The 18567-nt window shown below is 40.4% G+C and overlaps 1 protein-coding gene across 2 annotated transcripts in view; it reads left to right on the top strand.

Moving 5' to 3' along the window:
- LOC126161735 (DNA-directed RNA polymerase I subunit RPA2) overlaps positions 1 to 18567 on the top strand; it is a 248276-nt gene that overhangs the window by 203329 nt on the left and 26380 nt on the right. For both annotated transcript variants that reach the window (XM_049917771.1, XM_049917770.1), the window contains exon 17: positions 11049 to 11205. In XM_049917771.1, the coding sequence (XP_049773728.1) occupies positions 11049 to 11205 (157 nt within the window). The remainder of the gene's footprint in view (positions 1 to 11048; positions 11206 to 18567) is intronic.

Consider the following 18567-nt stretch of genomic DNA (forward strand, 5'->3'; position numbering starts at 1 on the left):
TTGGTGTTATTCTAAAATGATCCGTGTTACATGCATTGCACACAGTTTACATAGACTCCGTGAAGAAATTAGAGCATTATATCCTAATGAGGATAAATAGATTTGTAGTGTGAAAAGTGTGCTCATTAGGTCACTGAGAAAAATTCACATTTTCAAGATGACAAAATCCCAACACACCACTGCCATCCACTCCAGTACTAATGCAGTGAGGAACTTGGCTCACTGCAGTTCAGTGTTACACAGAAAACTTGACCGTTTTGCCTCAGTAATTAATGTACTGGGTGAAGATTGTGCAAATTCCTTGGAAATCCATCAGGAAATGTTGAGTGACACAGTGTAAAAAATGAGTTGACGTATATATCTGCTAACTTGTTTCCGTAGCAGCACAATTGACAAACCTGAAAAGAGAGGAGAGATCGTTCTGTCAGAAACAGTTCACCATGTTCATGATGTCAAAAGAAAACATAACAGTCTTAGCAGTCTATAACACAAATGTTACAAAATAAATTTAGATGTGAGTTTGAAAACAATAGTGGGTTTCCAACTATGTGCAAAATAATGAATTTGTTAGGTGGCGATCACGAAGAGGATATTGATATGAGTGCGAGCAATGTTCCCTACTGTCAATTTGCCAGACTGACACCATGTGACATGGTGTGCTAATTTTCCCCATGTATGGCAGTGTTTCAGAATATGGAGCAGTCATTTGTAATGTATAACCTGAGAATACATCCCACTGTGTATTGTAATTCCTCAGCAAATAATGAGGGATGGCATAAACTGTGTTCATGAGTACTGCATATTGTTCATATTCACATAAAATCTGAACTATAATTATTTTTATTTTTATACCACATATTTCAAGCACTCTTAAAACATAAAAACTAAATAGCTTTCTGATTTTAGACACCTAAAAATATGAATCCTAGTAAAAAGAGAGTACATATACAATGTTTTGTGCAGACAGTTTTGATGCTTTTCAGTCGACAGGTGCGCCACAGTGAGTGAGTGAAATTGCTTGGCAGCTGGAAAGGAATTCAAAACAAGTGGGACAGTACAATTCTTGTCGATAAAGCATCAAAATTGCACACAGATTCACCATAAAGTTCTGACAGTACATGGACCAAATTCAGTGTTGCATCCAGCTGTAGAGAAATGGTACCAACACTTCAACCAAGGTTGCCTGGATGTGGGTAATGCTGATCTTGCACCATGCACCATGTGATTTATACGTTTTTGGCACTCTGGGGGAAAGAGATTTCCCAATGATTAGGATACTGACTAAGTGCTTCTCGAATGGCTCTATGACCAAGGAGCAGATTTCTATTGTCAAGGAATTGAACAAACGGTAGAATGTTCCAATCATCGCTTACTAAGACTTGGTGACTCACTGAAAAATAGTGCTGTGTATTTCTGTCACTTTGAAATGTAGTGCAGCATTCAGTAAAAGTTACTTCACTTGCCATACTTTTTGAAGGCTCCTTGTAATGAACATGCAGTGTTGTTAAGACTACTCTTCTTATCCCTACGTAAGTGTAAAAGAAATAGCACTAGCATGAAGTTTACTTTTTGTAACTGAGATCTCACCCTCAATTTTTATGTGGAGTAGGCATTAGTTTGTATTTATTGGATTTGGTAAGTCTGCATGTGTGTACAAACTGAAGGAGCACTGAACTTATACCTAAGAGGAGCAGGGTTCAAATCCCCATTCCATTCCTTGGTTACCCAAGTTAGTTAAGTAAATACTGGGCTCATTCCTTTGATGAGCCCGAGGCTGATTCCTTGAACTGAGATAGTGCTGTGTTATGTGTCAAAATAAAAATTTACTCAAGAAAATTATAAAATTATGAGACGGAATTTGTGGCTGTACTTATCTTCATGAGGTGAAATTTTTAATATTGCTCATAGACAAATACAAAATATTATATTTGTTGCATTGTGCAGAGATATTGTAGAAGTTCCCAAAGATGAACTGAGAGATAAGTGAGCTAAAGAAGGTATCATGGACATGGAAATCATAATGAAATAGGTAGATGACAATCTGGTCAAATCAGACCTCTTTTTCCTTACATAACACAAAACTCCCAGAGCATATCAGGGCAGGTTTTCTTTACTTAAAAGTGCAGTCTTATGACCCAAACCCACTGTGCTCTAGTGCGTAAGGCGACAGAAGCCACTAGTGGCAAATGTGGTAAGACCGTGTGTTAATTGCTTTGAGGATCACCCTGTCTGTAGCAGAAACTACAGCATCTACTCCCAAGAAAGGAAGCTAGAGGAGCTCAAAACAGTGAAACTCATGCCATATGATGAGGCCAAAAAGATCTAGAAGTCCATACAACCTCCCACTTTCAGTACATCTTTTGCTTCAGATAATATGAAGACTATTCTGACAGCCAGTGCCTCTACTACCTGCATTTGTCACTGCAGTTGTACAGGTACCATTATTCTGAAACCAATAGCTTCTCCCCAGAACATCGGAAAAGACCACAGTTGCTAACATTGGAGAATTTCCGGCACCTCAAAAGGCAGATTCCGCTAAACAGACCAGCATTGCAACTATCAATGCCACAGTCATTCTTCTGAGGCCTTCTCAAGCAAGCAAACCAATTGGGAAATGACAACTGCAGTACAACACTGGTAGGGATTGATCAGATGATGTAGACCCCATTCTACCTGATTATTTTAATGTTTTGGTTTTGGAGACGATGGAATATGAAGCCAGTCTGGGGGTAACCATCTAGCCCCCAGACTAAACCTTCATCCATTGTGGGATCCCCACCCCGGCTGCAAGACAGTATGAAAGGAAAGTCTCATCGATTAAATGGCTTCATACTACAGTGGAACATGTATGAGTTCAGGATGGATGTAGAAGAACTGAAATTATTAGTGCAGAAACATCCCTTATGCTTGTGTTTACAGGAAACAAATTTTAAACTTACTGATGCCCTAGTGCTATGAGGTCATATCCTCTGCCACAAGGTTGACCTAACTGGGGAAAGATCCAAGGGAGGTTTATCAATAATTCACACCACTCTTCTGCTTTTTCCCTGGTTACTGATGTGCAAGCAGTTGCAGGTTCATGTGGGTCAAAGGATCACAGTATGCTCTGTATTTATCTCCACAGGGAGCAATAGATTATGAGACTCTTATTTATCATATAGACCTACTCCCCCAACCATTTCTCCTCCTGGGAGACCCAATATCTGTAATGCACTATGGGGCTCAACATTTACATTCCTGTGGGTTTGAGTTTTAGAGAGCCTCATGATGTCACAGAAGCTGTGCATCCTCAAAACAGGCAGTCCAATTCATTATAACACTGGTGGTGGTGGTGGTGGTGGTGGTGGTGGTGAGGTGAGGAGGAGGAGGAGGAGGAGGAGGAGGAGGACGTCCCATACTCCGAGGACCGTAGGGGATGATGCGGGAGATCCACACCGCTGTACTAGGCAAGGTCCTAGCGGAGGTGGTTTGCCATTGCCTTCCTCCGACCGTAATGAGGATGAATGATGATAATGAAGACGACACAACAACACCCAGCCATCTCGAGGCAGGGAAAATCCCACAGGTTCATATTCAACCAAAGACCTGTATTTTTGCTCTGCAGCCCATGTTGAGTCTGCTCAGTAGGAGGATACTGATGACCTTTATTCCAGTGATGACTTTCCACTCTGGATCAACATACCACATAGAGCAATCCTTGAAAGGAAGCCGCCATGATGCATGATCAGCAGCAGAGCTAACTGGGTGCTGTTCAGCCAGCTAGCTGTGTTTGAACACTTCCGACAGTGTCCAAAAATGGGTTGGCCATATCACACGTATGATCCACCATGCCGCCAACTTGTCCATCCTGCCGCCATCTTGTCCATCCTGAAATCTTCAGGTCATCTTAGAAGGGAGCCTGTACCTTGGTGGACTGATGCATACCAAACAGCAATCTGGGTCTATGATGGTTTAAATGCCACTGAACAGAAGAAAACTTCACAGACCCCACAGCATTTTGTGTAGAGAGAACCAAAGCTCAATGTGTCATTAAACAGAGCAAGAAAATATTGTGGCAAGTGTTCATGGATACAGCATGCTGCAAAACTTGCAAACAGCATCAAAGGAAATCCTCTTCGAATTTTGTGGCGAGAAAATTTTGATAACTCTCCTCAAACCAGGAAAGGACCGAACATGTCCCAGTGGTTACCAAAGCACACTTTAGAACTGTGTAGGTAAGACCTTGAAGTGAATGATTAACAGTCATCTGGTCTAAATGCTAGAGACCAGGCAGTTCCTTAGCCACTCTCGGTGTGGATTGAGCGGATTTTGACCTCCTGTTGACAACCCTACCCTGCTAGGGGTGGGTATTATGCAGGCATTCCTATGTAAGCAGCTTTGTATAGAGAGATTTTTTTTGACATCGATTATGTGTACTATACTAATAGGAGGCACAATACTCTTGGCAGCTTCACCAGTGGGGCTCTCGTGGCCACATTCCCATATTTATTCGTTCCTTCTTATCTAAGTGATATTAGGCACATGGTGTCTCAGATGATGATACTGAAAACTAAACTTGTCTTCAAAATTTAATACATAAAAATTTGTTGTAGTAATTAAACTATTATAGATAAATAAATATAAATTGTTCTGCTGCTTGACCTGATGTCACACAGTGTTGGCATAAAACACCAATGTCCTAGGTGTTATAGATGGAGAAGAGTAAAGCAGTCTGACAGCATGAGATAAAAATGATACCTGTTCACAAGCAGGTCACCTTAATAGGAAATCTTACAAAACATTTGCTATCCCCACAGCTTGTTGAGGGTCCAAAGACTGTGAAATGCTTTGTGTGAATCATAACACTTCCCATTTGGTGCAAATTCTAGTCATTATTGAGAGTAGTGTTAATTACTGGTAGTACCAGGTCAGTTATTATTTAGCAATAATTTAATCCACTGCACGTTTTTCTGCTGAGCTGCGTTCACCATCCTGTGTTAAAGTGAAATAGTGGTACCTTGCAAGATTGCTATATCTTTCAACAGAGAAATAACACAGCCAACCAGTTACAAATAATTGTTTAATACATTTACCTAGGTTTTGACATCTCTAAGGCTGTCTTCATGAGAATGAAAATTTTAAAGCCATAAAGTTGTGTTGTGAAAGGCAGTATTCAAAATTTAGAGCAGACATGCTCAAGTCAACATTTTTAATTTTTGACTTGAGCATATCTGCTCTAATCTTTGACTGTTGCCTTCTCACATTGTAACTTTACGGCTTTTAAATTTTCATTCTGATGAAGATATCCGTATTGAAACCTAAGTAAATGTATTAAACAATTATTTTCAACCAGTTGGTAGTGCTATTTCTCCACCGAGCGAGGTGGCGCAGTGGTTAGCACACTGGACTCACATTAGGGAGGACAATGGTTCAATCCAGCATCCGGCCATCCTGATTTAGGTTTTCCGTGATTTCCCTAAATCACTCCAGGCAAATGCCGGGATGGTTCCTTTGAAAGGGCACGGCCAACTTCCTTCCCTAATCCGATGAGACCAATGACCTCGTTGTTTGGTCTCTTCCCCCAAACAACTCAACCCCGCTATTTCTCCATTGAAATTTGTTCACAGTTGCTGAAAGACGACAATTTTCAAAACTGTAAGATTACTATACAGGGTGATTCAAAAAGAATACCACAACTTTAAAAATGTGTATTTAATGAAAGAAACATAATATAACCTTCCGTTATACATCATTACAAAGAGTATTTAAAAAGGTTTTTTTTTTTTCACTCAAAAACAAGTTCAGAGATGTTCAATATGGCCCCCTCCAGACACTCTAGCAATATCAACCCGATACTCCAACTCGTTCCACACTCTCTGTAGCATATCAGGCGTAACAGTTTGGATAGTTGCTGTTATTTCTCGTTTCAAATCATCAATGGTGGCTGGGAGAGGTGGCCGAAACACCATATCCTTAACATACCCCCATAAGAAAAAAATCGCAGGGGGTAAGATTAGGGCTTCTTGGAGGCCAGTGATGAAGTGCTCTGTCACGGGCTGCCTGGCGGCCGATCCATCGCCTCGGGTAGTTGACGTTCAGGTAGTTACGGACAGATAACTGCCAATGTGGTGGCGCTCCATCCTGCTGAAATATGAATTGTTGTGCTTCTTGTTCGAGCTGAGGGAACAGCCAATTCTCTAACATCTCCAGATACTGTAGTCCAGTTACGGTAGCACCTTCGAAGAAAAAGGGACCAAAAACTTTATTGGCTGAAATGGCACAGAAAACGTTCACCTTAGGCTTCATTACTAAACACATTCTTTGAAACGAAAGATTCATCTGTTTCCACTTGAGCAAGGATAAAATCACAGAAATCGATTCTTTTAATCTTATCAGCTGCAGACAGTGCTTGAACCAATTTCAGACGATAAGGTTTCATAACTAACCTTCTTCGTAGGACTCTCCATACAGTTGATTGTGGAATTTGCAGCTCTCTGCTAGCTCTGTGAGTCGATTTTCCTGGGCTGCGAACAAATGCTTGCTGGATGCGTGCTACATTTTCATCACTCGTTCTCGGCCGTCCAGAACTTTTCCCTTTGCACAAACACCCATTCTCTGTAAACTGTTTATACCAACGTTTAATACACCACCTATCAGGAGGTTTAACACCATACTTTGTTTGAAATGCACGCTGAACAACTGTCGTCGATTCACTTCTGCCGTACTCAATAACACAAAAAGCTCTCTGTTGAGCGGTCGCCATCTTAGCATCAACTGACGCTGACGCCTAGTCAACAGCGCCTCAAGCGAACAAATGTACAACTAAATGAAACTTTATAGCTCCCTTAATTCGCCGACAGATAGTGCTTAGCTCTGCCTTTTGTCGTTGCAGAGTTTTAAATTCCTAAAGTTGTGGTATTCTTTTTGAATCACCATGTATAACTAAAATGTTCAAAGAAATTGACAAGTGAGGTCTTATCGGAATCCCATGAAACATAAGCAGAAATTGTAATGGCATGAAAAGGAAATCACTGCCTGTTGGGAAACAAAAAATGTGGTATTGTTAGTAACTCCCTCTGTTTCATGCTTTCACACATCTCTTTGCCTGAATATCGAACACTAATTTAGATACTGATTCCTATACTTTCCATTATTAACTAGTCCAATTTAACTGGAAGAGTTTTGGGAAATTCTGCTGTGTACAGTCAACTTCACTTTGTTGTTTGTATACACTAGGCTATTTGCAGTAGCACATGGCCAGATCTTTTTCAGACGTCTGTATATGATGAAATATTAAGCCTTCACATGCTCAGTTTTAAGAAGTGATTGTAGACAGCTGTCCACACTTCAATATGTAATTTTTACAAAAAAATGTCCAAACAGTCACTTTTGAGGCACAATGACATATTGTTTCTGTAAATAACTCTTGTCACATTCCAAATTGTTTCTATAAGTATTTTTCTGTTTAATTTCTTCCTTCATTATCATCATAACTGATTAAAAAAATATTAAAATAAAAGACCGCTATGACAAACAGCCATTCTCTTAAGACTTGTAAAGTACAATACTGAAAAAATGTCCATCAGATTTACTTTTTTTGTCTACAATTTAATGTTGTGTTTACCATAAACCACAGAATTGTTGTTCCCATGCAAGGTAAAATTGAAACACAAAGGCAACAGCAACAAGTGTTTGTTTCTCCATATCTCCTCCTCTCTGTTTCCATTATCAATCATAATTTCCACATACCAAGCTTGAGATAGGAGGCCCCAATGGTATAATTTTTTCTTTAGTTCCTTACAAAGTAATATCTGCTTCCAAGATTACAGTCTTTCATATATTTCTGCCAGCTGTACAAAATAATGTCTGATGTATGTGAACACGTCACTGTTACTTCTTTTTGCGATGGTTATTGCCGACTTACAGAATGAGGTTTGTCAATGCCCCAGAAAGTGCACATCTGTAACCAATAGATTAAGTTTTACGGAGATAATTCATGAACTCAAATGGGAATCCTAGGAGGAAAGATGACGTGCTTTGCGTGAAACATTATTGAGAAAATTTAGAGAACAGGCATTTGCAGCTGACTGGAGAATGATTCGACTGCAACTGACATACATTTTGTGTGAGGACAGCAAAGACAAGATAAGAGAAATTATGACTTGTACAGAAGCATACAGACAGTTGTCTTCTGTAATTCTGTTTGTGAGTGGAATAGTAAAGGAAATGACTAGTAGTGGTACAAAGTATCCTCCGCCATACACCATATGGTAGTGTGTGTGGTATGTATGTAGATGGAGATGCAGAAGAAAGGAGAGTGAGCTTTATATGTCCTTCTGCATTCACATGGGTCAGTCTTTCTGTTTCCTACAAAAATAACAGAAACACTACATACTTAGTTTAATAACTTAAACTAGTGCACTGTAGAATGATTCATTCATTGCTGCAGTAAGAAATAGGGAGTGAAGTTAGAACTGATATTACAGTGTTGTGATGTGGGGAGTAAGCATAGCAGTTAGAAAGTAATATGTGACAGGAAGACAAGAAGTGCTGGGAGAAGCAGGGAGGGGGGGGGGGGGGCATTTAATATTTTCTTCTGCAGTTTCTGACATACTATTATTTTTAAATATTGAAACAACACTCATATCATGTAGATATTGCAGTGCTCTCAAGAATCTACTTTGGTAAATCTAGACTGAGTGCATGTTATTAGTTTAGTTAGAATGATTCTGATAGTGTTTTGCGATGCAGTCAATGTACTACAGGATGTCCTGTAAGTAGGTATGAAATTAAAGTGCTACAGGACAAACAAAATTTGATTAAAATGTAATTTCCCCCTCTCTTACAAAAACATTCAGTGCTTCTCCCATATATGTATGACAAATAATAACCTTCATATGACCACCAGAGGCTGTGCAGCAACAAGCAATGCATTCATTGAAATTCTTGATGATACATTCACAAACATGTGGCGGGAAGCCATAATAACCCTTTCAATTTCATCCATCAATCGGTATATTATTTGCGGCTTGTTCGCATACACTTATGATTCCACAAATTGCCACGCAAAGAGACAATTTTTTGAGGAAACTTCTCATTCAGCAGAGCAATCGTTTCAAGGTAAGTGTGACATGTCGCACCATCTTGTTGAAACCAGAAATCTTCATTTTCATCAATAAGAGGGAAAAGCCAATTGGAAAGCATGTTTTGGTAACAGTTGTCCTTTACAGTGATGGTAGCTCCCTCATCATTTTCAAAAAAGTTCAGGCCCATTACTCCACTAGCCCAGAATCTTTACCACAGAGTTGTGCATTGTGGATACATCTCATCTTCCACAGTCATCCACAGATTTTTGTTACCCCAAATTCTGCAGTTCTGCTTACTGATGTCCACAGACATGGAAGTGTGCCTCATCTAAGGAAATTATTCCTTTTGTGAAGTTCTCATTCTCCGCTTGTCCAGCCGAGATCCATTTAACAGATCAGTGGCTCTTTCCCAGATCTGCAGGTTTCAACTCCTCTGTATGTTGAATCTTGTATGGATGCATTTTCAGATTTTTTGAAAGGATTTCATGCAGTGAACTTGGTGATAAATTCAATTGTTAAGCTAATTAGCAAACCGATTTTATGAAGCTTACAGTCACATTGTCACACACAACAGCAATGTTTTCTTGTGCTCAAACAGAATGGAGTCATCCTGTTTTCTAAACGTTTGAAACAGAACCCGTGGTCTCAAACTTCGGGATCAACTTCCAAACTGATGATTCAGTTGGAGCAGCATTCCATCTCAGTGTCACATGTAATTCACGAATGGTTGCCTTGGGACTTTTGCTGTTTTTGTAATCACTTTTTATTACTTGGATACGTTGCTCAGTTTTCATCTGCTCCAAGATTAAAATAAACAACAATGCTCACCACACAAAAGCTACCAGGCTACTAATGGAAAGGATTACAGGTAGCAAACATGAAAAAACCGTGGCTCCAACCGTCATATGACAAAATGGTGGAAAATTCAAATTCGACTTTACTTCCCGGACACTCGGTACATTAGGGATAACAACTTTACGTAATATTTAACGCATGACAGATGGGCAGTATTTTCCCTTTCATATCATGTTTATTTACATGTGCCTGTCATTGAACTGCTGACCAGGAGAGGTCTCCAATGGTGGGATTGACTTTTTGAATAAAAAGGTGACCAAAGTCATATCAATAAAGATTTAAAATAAACAATTTCAAAGTACCTGACTAAATTACAACCCACAACATTCTGCTTATGGGGCCAGTAGCTTAACCACAATGCTGCTCAGCTGGCCTGTTAAATATCCTTTTCCAAAGCCGTAGAGCATCACACAAAAATCAGTTCCCCCGCCCCTCTCCCCCATGTCGCTTATATGCAAGCAAGGGCCCTCCAGGGTGAATGGCTGCAGTTTGTGATACATGGGACTGTAACCTACATCACTGTATTGATAGATTCAAAAAGTCGATCCCACCACTGAGGATCTCTCCTTGTAAGAAGTGTCACTTTAGTCATAGAAGCAGCTATACATATTGTTCGCATGTGCTCATTTCAGTAATGGAGGACACACTTTTTCATATTTCCAATGTAAACAAACTTAGCTTGCTGATGAGCAAAACATTTTAACAAGATAATGTGAAACAAAGGCACACTGTGCTTTCAGTAATCGCTAAACTTCCATAACAATATGGAAAGGATTGATTACTACTCACCACACAGAGAAGGTGTTGAGTCACAGACAGGTACAATGAAATAGAGTTCTAGAGATATTCATCTTTTGGACTAAGTTCTTCATCAGAAGCAGAAAAGTCGCACAAGTTCCTCCAAGCAAAACTCAAGATGGTGGATTTGTGTGAATGTATAGAGTTTTCTACTTCTGATGGAGGGCTTTGTCCAAAAACTGAATATTTATAGCATGCCTTTTCCTGTGCCTGTCTGTGACTCAGTGCCTTCTTTGTATGGTGAGTAGCAATCTGCCCAGCCCATACTGTTGTTATTCCATCCTAGGCTTCAATGGTATTTATTTGTGATGCTTCATTGCCATTTTTCAGCGAGATCCTAGCATTGGTGACAAATTTGCCAGTCGTGCAGGACAAAAGGGAATCTGCAGCCAGTTGTGGCCCACGGAGGACTTGCCATTCACTGAGACAGGAATGGTTCCAGATATTGTCTTTAATCCTCATGGTTTTCCATCTCGAATGACAATTGGTATGTTGAGCTCATATATTGGTCATTGCAGTGTGTTTCTTGTAATCCAAATGCTTCCATTTTAATATAATGACTACTGCTTTTGTTAATTTGTGGTTTAAAGAAAGTCGTGCATAAGAAAAAGGACAGTCACTCACCAAGTAAGAGAAAGTGGTTTTAAGGAGTGGGTAGGCAAATAAATAAAGTGTTGAACAGTAGAGCTAAACTTTTGCAGCTGCATTCTTGATTTGAACAATGCTTGTAACAAAGACAGCAAGTATATGCATATATAAATTCACGAGCTAAATGATCCATGCTGTCTGTGACTCAGTGCCTTCTTTGTGTGGTGAGTAGCAGTGTGCCCATTCCATATTGTGGTTATTCTAACCTAGACTCCAGTGGTATTTATATGTGATCAAATGGACTAAGTGAGTTAGTACAGTGGTAATAGGATGATAAAAATTCGAATCCCCATGAAGGTATAGGTTTTCCATGGTTTCTGTAAATTATTTAAGGTAAATACGAGGATGGTTTCATTGAAAATGATATAGTTGATTCCCTTCATCCATTCCCAATTTGAGCTTATGCTGCAGCTTAACAATAGGTACCTCAGAAGAATGCCTGCCAGGGGGGGATAGGACAAATGGTACTGCCCCTCACTTCCTTCCATCCCTGGCTACCCACGGTATAAGTATTGCTGTACTAATAGGTTTCATAGTTGGCCTTGTTGTTCACCATTTCTGGTCCTCCATTTTTCTTTATTATTATTATTATTATTATTATTATTATTATTATTATTATTATGCCTTCCGAAAAACTTTATATTCCAAGCTTCTATCGGACCGTCTCATAACTAAGACATCCAAGAAAGATATTCTGTTATCCTTTTCTATTTCCATGGTAAACTGTATTTTTGGGTGAATTTTATTTAGATAATCAAAGAAATCGTCCAAGGCCTTTCTGCCATGGGACCAAACCACAAATGTGTCATCTACATATCGATACCAACGAGATGGTTTGTTATTAGCTTTGTCTAGGGCTGATTGTTCAAATTTCTCCATATAAAGATGGCAACACATACGGACAGATATTTACATAAAAATTCTAATCATCATCCTCAACAAAAAAGAGGTGTCATAAAAAGTCTTGTCGATCAAGCGGAACGGATATGTACACCTGAACATTTGGATGCTGAAGTGAAACATCTGAAGCAGGCTTTTGAAAAAAATGGCTACTCAAGAAAAGAGATAAATAGAATTTTGCATCCAAGGAACAGAAACCCAAAAGATAAGAATGAACCACAACGACAGAAAAATACTGTAGTTCTCCCTTTTATTAAAAAAGTAACAGATCGGATAGGTAAGATTTTACGAAAACATGACATAAAACTGATCTTTAAACCAACAAAGAAAATAAGTCAAGTACTACGATCTGTGAAGGATAAACGCCCTCCCCTGTCGACATGTGGTGTGTATAAAATTCCATGCACCTGTGGTAAAGTTTACATTGGTACTACCAAAAGAAGCGTAAACACGCGACTGAAAGAGCATAAAAGTCTTTGTCGACTTGGAAAAATAGAAAAGTCAGCTGTAGCGGAACATGCTCTTCAACCAGGCAACCACCAAGTGAAGTTTTTGGATACCGAAGTTTTATCTACAACGTTAAATTACTATCCACGGCTATATAGAGAAGCTATCGAAATTTATAAACATCACGATAATTTTAATAGGAAAGAGGAGGCTATGAAACTTAGCGATATATGGACAGTGGCTCTACAAAATTGCTAACAATTTTTATCTTTGACAAGGTGGTAATCGATAGTCAACCTTATCATTGCTATGGATTATCACTGCTCATCACATGTCACCTGAACCACGCCCCCCTTTCTCACAATATATAAGTCGCTCTCAGACACCCGACCAGTCAGTCGGCAAGTCTCAGCGGAGCAGCGCCTCTGAGGAAGTCCAGCGCAGTTCTGGACGAAACGTAAGGAGCAGAAAAGTTCTTGGACCACAACCTCACATCCCGGAAAGTATATCAACAGCCATGTCACCCGGTCGTGAAAGCCTTCATTCTACAATCACATTTTATACTTCCATAGCATACCATCACGTGTCTCAAACTGTGGTTGTGATCTAAATGTCCGATAGTCTCCATATGCTGCTTGTACCTTCCGCCACTCTGGTGTGGTAAAGTCTGTCTTCGGCCCGTCTTCTGGAACTACTTCAAACTGGTATTGGCTGCTCTTCAGATCCGTGATTAAGAAGTATCTACACTGACTGAATGTATTGAGGTTTCTGTAATGTTAGAGTCATGGGATATGCTTCAGTGATAGCCTGTCTGTTGAGGTACTGATAATTGCAATAGAACTTACATTTCTTGGTATCATCTGATGATTTTGTGGGCACAATCACAACACTCACAGCACAGGAACTATCACTATTTTCAGTGATTGCATCAGCTAACTGCTTGTCAATGAATTCCCCTATCAGTGTTTGTAAATGCTTTGGTGTCATGTATATCATCCTATACTCAACAGTGTTGCTTGCTGTCAATATTTTATGTTGGTTATAGTTGTCACTGGTAAAGGACCCATCAGATTGAACAAATCCATGAATCTGAACACTAACTGCAGAATAGCAAATAGTGTGCTTGTGGCTATGGTCCTCACTCAGCCTATCTTCCTTTAAGATACTCAGACTGACAACCTTTAGGCCTTTGGTAGACTATCCTCATCTATGCCAAAATTGTCCACACTTCTGGGAACTATAAACACTCCATCTATATCTGTAATGCATACTATACTCCTATCAAATTCCTCATTGTACTCCAATAGTTCTACCAAGCAAAATTCACTTGGTAGGTCCATACCTGTGCTAATCCAGATCAGTTTTCCTGTACCTTCTGGCATGTAATTTGATGTTTAGCATACCTGTACACAGGTTAGCTGGCAACACCTTCGTGACAGGTGTACCTTGCTATGTTGTTTCACTAGCAGCTCTCTAAAACCTCCCCGCCCCCCCCCCCCTCCTCCCTCCCCCGACCCGGAAACAAAGTTTCACCGAGCTTGATCATAAGCCATGAAGTATTATAACGTGATTTTTATCCTGAATATCAGATCAGAGAATTGCACATTACCCCTCACCACCATGTGGCACACACTTCCATATGCACCTTAAATCTCTTGCCCTAATGCTGTAGGTGAGCAGTGTTGTTCTCAATGACTCCACCTCATTGGTACACACTTGTCGTAACACACACAGGTAACAAAACCATGGGATAGAGGTACGCATATATACAGATGGTGGTAGTATCGTGTATGCAAAGTATGAAGGGACCGAGCTATCATTTGCATTCAGATGATTCATATGAAGAGATATCCTTCGTGATTATGGTCGCACAACAGGAATTAACAGACTTTGAATATGGAACAGCATATGGAGCTAGATGCAAAGGACATTCCATGTTGGAAATCGTTAAGGAATTTAATATTCCAAGATCCACAGCGTCAAGAGTGTGCCGAGAATACCAGATTTCAGGCATTACCTCTCACCATGGACAGCGCAGTGGTCGACGCCTTCACTTAATGACCGAGAGCAGCAGTGTTTGCTTAGAGTGCTAACAGACGAGCAGTTATATGTGAAACAATTGCAGACATCAATTGGGATGTATGATAAACCTATATGTTAGGACAGTGTGGCGAAATTTGTCGTTAACAGGCAGTGGCAGCAGATGAACAGCACGAGTGCCTTTGCTAACAGCACAATATCACTTGCAGTGCCTCTCCTGGGCTCATGATCATATTGATTGGATCCTAGATGACTACAAAACTGTGGCCTTGTAAGATGAGTCCTGATTTCAGTTGGTAAGAGCTAATGATAGGGTTCAAATGTGGCGCAGACCCTACAAAGCCACGGACCCAGATTGTCAACAAGGCAGTGTGCAAGCTGGTGGTGGCTACATAATGGTTTGGGCTGTGTTTATGTGGAATGGGCTGGTTTATTGGCTAGAAATTGTTATGTTCAGCTTCTTGGAAACCATTTGCAGCCATTTGTGGACATCTGTGTTTCCAAACAACAATGGAATTTTTATGGATAACAAAGTGCCTTGTCACAGGGCTACAACTATTCACGATTGGTTTGAAAAATATTCTGGACGATTCAAGCAAATGATCTGGCCACCGAGATCGCCCAGCATGAATTCTGTAGAACACTTACGGGACATAATCGAGAGGTCAGTTTGTGCACAAAATCCTGCACCGGCAACACTTTCGCAATTATGGACAGCAGCAGAGGCAGTAGGGCTCAGTGTTTGTGCAGGGCACATCCAACGACTTGTTAAATCTGTGCCACATTGAGTTGCTGCACTACGCTGGGCAAAAGGAGGTCAACACAATATTATGAGGTATCCCACGATTTTTGTCACCTTAGTATGTACTGTGGAGACTGAAGCCTCTTCCTATCCAAGAGGGTCAAACTAAAAAGACATATACACCTGTATCCACCAAGACTTCATGTTCCTCATTATTTACTTTTCCAAGCAAGCAACAATCTGTCTCTGCACACATACTTGCAGTGTACCGTTTTATTGGGAATGACATTCAACAGTTATGGCACTCCCAACAAACGCTTCCTTTGATCCTGTTTATCTTGCTTCCTATTCCTGTGTCACATGCCCTATGGTCAACCTCATCATGCTTCAAGCACTGCAGCTAGTGGCATTGCTTCATCTGTCCACATCTGTAACAACTGACATGAGGTGAGAAGACACCATGGTCACTTTATTTCTAAGTCACAATATCAATCTCTTCCAGCTGTGCAGAAATCTTGATAGCCAGGGACAAATCACTAGGATTTTCCATTATGTTCACTAAGGCCTTGGTGTCCCCTCCCTGGGATTGTCTCTCCCCACTCATTAACACAGTTTTGCTTTACTTCATCCTGGATATTGTAATGAAGTTACTAGGGCATGACTCTTGTGCAACTCTTCAGAACTTCAGTGGCATCGCTTAAAGTCATTGCATACATTTCTGGTTGCAGCCTAACATCTACTATTAATTATGCTATAGAACAAATGAGAATGCATTGCACCAATGCTATATCAATACGCAAAACAATTACACTAATATTTCTGATGTATCATGGCCCAGTGGGACTTATCATGGCCCAGTGGGACTCACTACACTGCACTGCTGTTGTTTGTGGCCAAACCTTATGCAAATATCACAAGTTTCTGGCACTAGTACAATGAATTCAAGCCCCTACAAATTACAGTACTGGTACTTAGTTGGCCTTAAATATTCCTCTCTGCTGTTGCCCTGGAAGTGTGACAGATCTGCAGGTTCCTGTTGTCCAAATAGTGCCACCCTGAGGTTCATATGCTTATCTTGTCAACTTAACATTGCCTCAAAATAAAAGAAAAAAGAAACAGGCCAACAAAAATTGGTCACTCACTGCACCACATAGTGACAGATGCTAATGATGATTTCCGATGTGCAGCAGTGGTTCATCTGTACTGCCAGAAGCTGACAAACACTTCTGGCTCCAAATTGTAGGGATTCACTGGATGTGGCCTCCTACAAGGGTTCAGGATGGTCGAGTGGAGAGGCAGTGGTGAGGACCTGTGTCATGCTAAAAGTGTCAATGAGATAGCATTAAATTGACCTCCATTTATTGCTGAGATTTTACAGTGATTCAATCTCTCCTGTGGCGTAGTCTGGTAGCAGCCGTGCTGCATCTGCATTGCAGGAATGTGCTGATTGACATGTCAGTGCCTTCTGTGAAAACTGTGGTCATAGCCATTGGTGTTGCCTGCGGTCAGGTCGGCGCAACATTAAGAGATCATCCTGCAACTAACAGAGCTGGGTTTCCATTGGTATCAGTGATGCAGATGGAATGATCAGACTGTGAGCCATGAGTGGAAGGAAGGGGAGGATTATATACTAGTGGACAATGTGATTGCCCTATACAGATGACCAAATGTGCTCCATTTCTTCAAGTGCGTAATGTTTTTTGCTGGACTAATGTTTAGTTTCAGAACTTTAGAGCATTCTTTTACACTAGGTTTGTAACCTGAAAAGCATTCTTGTATAGTCAAATTGCATCCTGCCCCTTTAACGTAATATCATTATGCTGCCTTTGCAGTGATGTCACCTGTTTCCACATGATTAAATTCAGTGGAAACAGTTAATAGTTTAACCTTTAATTGACTAGGTTGATCTCGAGGAACAGTGATTTCCAATACTTGTTGCATGAGCTCTAAGGCTTACAATCCTTTTTAAATGGTGGCGTTGCTGTATCATCCACAGTATTTTGACACTGGATGGGAGGTACATGGTCGGTTGTATGAGAAGTGTAAGCTGCTAGATGGCACAAGCTTCTGTTCCTAGTGGAATTGGGTGTGTGGGAAAACTTCCACACAGGCTTTTTCCATTCATCTTTATAAAACACTAGCGAATGCAGTAGCAATTGCTATATATGTATGGGGACGGGATACATGTCTTAAACTCCCCCCCCCCCTCTAACCATCTCCTCCCATATCACGTCTCTGTCCATCTCTTCCCCTCGTCTCTGTCCTCCTCCTCCTCCGCTACTCTCTCTGACCTGATTTATTGTTATTGCGAACATAACCCTGATTAGGAATAGAAGTCAATTTGAATGGGTGAATCAGATGGAATCATTAGTACACAGGGTATGAGAAAGACCTTTCCGGCTGCACTATCTGTGTAGCTTTGATAACAGTCTTTGGCATGGTTTTAATCTGTGAGCAGATAGGATTAGCAGTTTAGCCATAAACACAACTTTCCTGTAATTGACTGTTGTATGTATCTGAATACCAAACATTCAGTTTAAATTGTCACCTTTGGGCATCTGTTTTGTCAACGTTCCAAATTATTTTATGGCCAAGCTCCAACTGAGCAAGTTGGTCTCAACTGTGTTCGTTGTTCTGGTCGTAATGGATCACACTTGAGAAATTCTTATTTGATGTGCCTCCAAATGCTGTCTGTGCTCTTCATCAGGTCTCATTGACTCAACGATTAGCCTGCATAGCATGTACATCGACCGATATTTTGACACGTCACTGGTCACATTTCTCCCAAAGAAATAAACCACATAGTGCAATCAATTGAATGTTTGCAATATACCAAATTACCATGAACAAACATCAATTCAATATTTCCAACACATCAAAGATATGATCGCCACTGATAACATTGCTTTCAATTGTATGCTTTTTCGCAAAATATGCAGAATTTGTCTATCTGACTGAACATTGCCTCTTTTTGTGTGTGTGTGTGTGTGTGTGTGTGTGTGTGTGTGTGTGTGCGCGCGCGCGCTCCCTGACAGCAAAACTGTCAAACCGATTGTCACATTTCTTTCATTG

The sequence above is a fragment of the Schistocerca cancellata genome, chromosome 2, assembly GCF_023864275.1.
Source record: "Schistocerca cancellata isolate TAMUIC-IGC-003103 chromosome 2, iqSchCanc2.1, whole genome shotgun sequence".
Taxonomy (NCBI): Eukaryota; Metazoa; Arthropoda; class Insecta; order Orthoptera; family Acrididae; genus Schistocerca; species Schistocerca cancellata.